Below are 6,000 nucleotides of genomic sequence, written 5' to 3' on the forward strand. Positions count from 1 at the left end.
GTAGCAAATTGACCGGGATTATATACTGCATGCAGGAAGAACCACCAAATATTCATATCCTAACAGCTCACTCATGCTTGAAGAACAGAAAAACAATAAAAATTGCTCAAAATTTCATTTCAGTTTGGGTTACGGTATCACAAAATATTGTTCATAAGTCCATCAATACACAATCCACAAAGACATTTGATACACCAAAATTATCCCTATTTATTCCCCTCCAATTCCTGTCCAACCAATCATACACTATATACAATTAACAGGCTCTAACACACTCAAACCTAAGGTGACCCTCTTAATTTCTCATCAAACCGACAAATTCAAGCCACAGACATATTGAAAAAATACAGCTGTGTTATGTCAATTTATTCCCACTGAACAAAATGTTTTTACAATATGCCACCAATATGTAGTTCAAAACTTATTAACCAAACATATGTGATACCATTTACGAAATAAAATACTGACAGTTCTACGTCAGTCGAATCATGTGTGATGTAACACAATCACAAGGTTTGATTTAGTCGTCATCAGATTTGTCCTCGTCTGGCAAATGATGGCTATTGAGGCACTCTTGTCGGCATCCATAGGCAACACTGCACGATAGTGTGTACCACCTACATGTGCAATGGAGGGCTTATACGTTTCTCTTTGCAACCACTCGTAGGTATAGCAAGGATCCAGAGTGCCCTGAATCGATGAATGATCACCTTCAGTGACCAAGCACGGCTATCAAATGACATTCGACAGATGGTAGGAATGACACACAGTGGGTCAAAATCTCACGGTTACAGAAGCTCCAGGGTAATGGAACGAGACGAAGCTGATTTACCAATAAGCTTGAGGAGCAAATCCAGTGGTTCAATCCATTCAAGCGTCAGGGAGATGAATTTGTGTGCGAATTCCACCAACGATATAATCTCATGATGACAGCAGGCAGGATCTACTGACAGGTCCAAAACGTGGTACAGAACTGCTAACTGACTTCGTAGAGAACTGTTTGCTCCCAGATGCGTCTGGAAACCTTCATGATACTATCATCAAGAACAAGTCGAAGACCTCGGATTTGCACACTGTGAACGTGCCTACTCCCTGCTGGAAAAAGCAAAGCAACCAAGGCAGACAGAGATCTATTCCGGCAGTTGTTTAGTGCAGCTAGTTGTGGTCGCCAAATAGACTTGACAGATTTATTACAGCATGAGTTGGCCCCGATACCACTCGCCTTCGTAACAGTGAATCACACGTTACGGCCAACAGAAAAGGCAGCCCTGTACCACTTGCTGTATGACGACTATGTGAAGGACCAACTTCCTGAAACTGATCAACCAATCTGTGTTAACGTGGATGGCATGGCTACTGTGCAAGCATTGGGGAAGCCATCTACTGCATCTACCTTTGGTGATCTAGCAGATAATTTCTGCAGTAGAGTCTTCAGTAACCTTAAAGACTCTCAAACAAGATTGAACATCATACTTGATAACTAATAACAGAAATCGATCAAGTCTTTGACGAGGGTTCAGGGAACGTCAAATCATTGGTGGGCGTGATCTGCGGCTACTTTCTGTTTGGCAGTCCTTTGAGGAGAACAAGGTGCACCTCATTCAGTTTTGCGTGGTCAACTACTACTGGAGGCACAATCCTTACCACATCATAAGAAGTTGTAGTGTCAGGTGGGGATCAATTTCTTGCTGCATCGTCTCCTGGATGCAATATCCATCACCTGAATTAAACCCATGAAGATGCCGACACGAAAATTGTGCTGCATACTTTTGATGCCAACGTACAGAATTTCCAAAGGTTAGTCGTATGCAACAGAGATACAGACATCCTTCTTATGATTCATCATGACACTGCCCAAGACGTATGGATGAGCAGTGGGACTGCAAAAGAGAGGCAGTCCATTCAAGTGACCACTGTGCGTGCAAGCCTGGAACAAGAAGTTTTCAATAATATCTTATTGTTTCATGCACTAACAGATCAGACTCAGTCAGTCATTTCTGTGGTCATATGGAAACGCACTGCACGAAAAACGAACAGTCCCCCTCACTGGTGCGTTTACAGGGGCTCGTTATATAAACATTCCACAAATCGTTACATCGAGATATTTATTTTTAATATTGTTTTACTTTGATTCCATAATATGTTTACTATTGTGAGTTTCCTTCTGTCGAATGTAAACAAACACAGGGCTGCACACCTAAAAAAACCTGACGAACCCCTGTAAACGCACTAGTGAAGGGGACTGTACATGAAGAACCTTGAACTACTTAAGGATCTTGGTCAAAACCATAATGTTGATATGACAGACATCGAGCTCTTTGTCGTCAAAATGTGCAGTTCAACTACAAAAGCAACTTCTATCAATAACTTTTGCGTAGAGGTAGTCTTCTTAATTTTGTTGGTTGTAGCACTTGTGAGTATGTTACCCCCCACTATTATAGCTTTTCTATTGCCCACAAATTTGATGAACTTGGGTTCTGTGAGACCAAACTCACGAACGATATTGAAGGCTTTACTGTCACACAGGTAAAGTCTGTGGTATAAGCCTTACTGTATTACTGGCATTGTGTGAAGTAGAAACGTTTCTGTTATACTGTTACAATGAGTGGTGTCTTCAAAACTGTTATACTGTTTGGTGGAGAACGTACTGTTATGCAGGCACAGTGTGTGGTGGAGACGTTACTGTTATACTGTTACAGTGTGTGTGGTGTCCTCAAAACTGTTATACAGAGATAGTGTATGTTAGAGACCTTTCTGTTATGCAGGCACAGTATGTGGTGGAGACGTTACCTTTATACTGTTACAGTGTGTGGTAGACGCTTTACTGTGGTACAGGAAAAGAGTGGTGGACATCTAATTGTTGTATTGGTATAGTGTAGCGTATGGTGGAAACCTTTCCGTCATACTGTTATAGTGTGTGGTGGTGATCTCACTTACTGTAATAGAACGCATGGTGGACACATTACTCTAATACTGATATAGTGTGCACTGGAGACTTTACTGTTAAACTGGTACAGCGTGTGCTGGAGTCATTAATGTTATACTGATACAATGTGGTGAGGACCTTATTGTTATACTGGTACAGCGTGTGGGGAGACCATACTATTAAGTTGTGGAGACCTTAGTTTTATACTGGTACAGTATGTGGTGCAGAACAATACTGTTGTACCGGTAAAGTGTATGGTGGAGGCCTTATTGTTACATTGTTGAGGCCTTACTGGTGGAGACATTATTGTCTTACAAGTAGAGTGTGAGGTAGAGACCTTACTTTATAATGGAACAGTGTGTGGTGGAGACCTTATTGTTATACTGGTACAGTGTGTGGTGAAGACCATACTGCTATACTGGTAAAGTGTGTGGTGGTGCCTTTAATGTAATGAAAAGGAATCTGTGTAGTGGAGACCTTTATTGTTATACAGGTACAGTGTGTGGTGGAGACATTACTATTATGCATGCACACTGTGAGATGGATGCCTATTGTTATACAGTTAGACTATGTAGTGGAGTCCTTACTGTTGTACAGGTACAGTGTATGGTGGAGATATTACTGTTATACTAGGACAGAGTGGGGTGGAAGCTTTATTGTTATACAGGTAAAGTCTGTGGTTTGGAGACATTAATATTTTACTTGTACAGTGTGTAGTGGTGACCTTACTGTTATGTAGGCACAGTGTGTGGTGGAGACCGTACTGTTATATTGTTACAGTGTGTGGTGGAGATATTACTGTTTTACAAGTAAAATGTGAAGTAGAGACCTTACTTTAAACTGGAGCAGTGTGTGGCAGAAACCTTACTGTTATACTGATAAAATGGGTGGTGGAGGACTTATTATTATACAGGTACCGTGTGTGGTGGACACCTTACTGTTATACGGGTACAGTGTGTGGTGCACACCTTACTGCTATACAGGTACCGTGTGTGGTGGAAACTTGACCGCTATGCAGCTGCAGTTTGTCGTGGAGACCTTGCTTTTATACAGATACAGTGTGTGGTGGAGATTTTACTGTTATACAGATACATTGTGTTTGAGTCCTTTCTGTTATACAGATACAGTGTGTGGTGGAGATTTTACTGTTATACATATACATTGTGTTAGAGTCCTTTCTGTTATACAGGTACAGTGTGTGTGGTGGAGACTTTACTTTTATACAGATACAGTGTGTGGTGGAGACTTTACTGTTATACAGATGCAGTGTGTTGTGAAGACTTTTCTGTCATACTAGTACAGCGTTTAGTGGAGACCTTCCAATTGTTCTATTTATCATAAATGGTTCTAACTGGCCCGCATATCATACCCTGTTTCAGCTGTCTCGCCCATCATACCTTATTCCAGCTGCTCCGCCCATCTTATCCTGTTTTAGTTGTCCTGATCAAAATACCCTGTTTCAGCTGCCCCTCATCATACCCTATTCCAGCTGTCCAGCCTATTTTATTCTGTTTTAGATGTCCTGTTCAATATTCCCTGTTTCAGCTGCCCCGTCCATCATACCCTATTTTTGCTGTCCCACCCATTGTACCTTGTTTCAGCTGTTTCGCCCATCATATCCTGCTTCAGCTGTCCCACTCACCATACCCTGTTTCAGCTGTCCCGCCCATCATACTCTGTTACAGCCGTTCATCACACCTAGTTACTTGATTCTAGCTGATTCAGATATCTCACTCGGTTCCAGGTATCCAGCCAATCTCATCTATTTCCATCTGTCTTGCCTATCACTTCCGGCTTGAGTTGCCTCCTCTGTCACATATGGCTTAATATTAGCTGTGTATCACACTGCCACACCTGATGACACATATTGACATTGGCCTCTGGGATCCCTTGTCCACTGCATTCCCGAAAATTTTCGCTGTCCCCCATTTTTTTTATATATTAGGCTACCTACCCTCTGATGATGTACCAACAGTGAGGGTAATTAGAAGCTTTGAGAATTGGCCAGTTATATTGATGAATTGGCCAGTTACTGACTAACAGGTTACTTACAGCCACAGTCAGTGATTAAGCAGCAAATGGCTCGACTCTCGAGATCATAAGCAGTGAAACATATGATACAAAAAAGAAAGAGAAGAAGTAGTACTAGGTAGATAAATTGAAACGAGCACCGTTACCTGGGCGGTGGTTGAGGACACGACGGTCTACAGAAAAGGTTGGGATGGCGGTCCTTGGGCCCTCGCCGTCCAGCAGGTGGCGCTGGTCTAGTGGGTTACTCATCGTCGACCCGGACTCTACGGTGCCGTGAGACCTGCGGTAAGACACTCAGTCACAACTTTTTGGTGATGGTGTGGTCATTTGAGGTGATGGTGTGGTCTCTCTAGTGTTATTGGCATTGCTAGGATTACAGATATTTAAATATGATTACAAATGAGCGACAAGTGGCAGTAAGCCTAAGAAAAAAGAATCTTTTAGAAAAGTTGAAGGATATTTTATCACATTTACCCAGAATGAATGTAATTTGATTCCTTATCGATCATCATCGAATCGAAAAAATTAACGATTAGGAAACCGTCGCTGTAACAGATGGTCTTAATTATATTATTTATTCCTGCCTTAAATCCCTTTTCTTACTCTTATATATTTTTCTACTTATTTGCCTTCCTTTAATCAATCACATTCTTTCTTTCTTACTCTTACTTTCTTTCTTTAATTCTTACTCTTACCATATTTATACTTTTGCATAATTTCTTTTTTTCTTCCTTTACGTAACATTTACTTAGAGTGTATGGGAGATGGAGTGAATGAGAGAGGGAACAGACGGGAAGGCAGGAAGGTGTGAGCAGGGGAGGGGGAGGTGAGGGGAAGGAGCGTTTGTGGTCACTTTCTCGTCACACAATTATTGTTACTCCACGGGGAGAGAATGCGGGGAAACTAAGAGCAAGGAATAATAACAGGAGGAATAGAGGAAAATTCAGGAAATAGGGACTAAGGAAAACGCGTGAGAGTTAGGATGTTATTTATGATTCACTGTATCACTACATAACACAAAAACATTTATGATGATGTTCTAC

The 6,000-nt window shown here is 41.5% G+C and overlaps 1 protein-coding gene across 1 annotated transcript in view; it reads right to left on the reverse strand.

Annotated features, from left to right (window-relative positions):
* LOC121880313 (BEN domain-containing protein 4-like) overlaps positions 1 to 5,224 on the reverse strand; it is a 46,043-nt gene extending 40,819 nt beyond the window's left edge. Inside the window, exon 1 of the mRNA XM_042387473.1 lies at positions 5,104 to 5,224. Within this exon, the coding sequence (XP_042243407.1) occupies positions 5,104 to 5,206 (103 nt within the window). The 5' untranslated portion in view covers positions 5,207 to 5,224. The remainder of the gene's footprint in view (positions 1 to 5,103) is intronic.
* Between the last annotated feature and the right edge of the window lie 776 nt (positions 5,225 to 6,000).

The sequence above is a fragment of the Homarus americanus genome, unplaced genomic scaffold (assembly GCF_018991925.1).
Source record: "Homarus americanus isolate GMGI-L3 unplaced genomic scaffold, GMGI_Hamer_2.0 scaffold20930, whole genome shotgun sequence".
NCBI classification, from domain to species: domain Eukaryota; kingdom Metazoa; phylum Arthropoda; class Malacostraca; order Decapoda; family Nephropidae; genus Homarus; species Homarus americanus.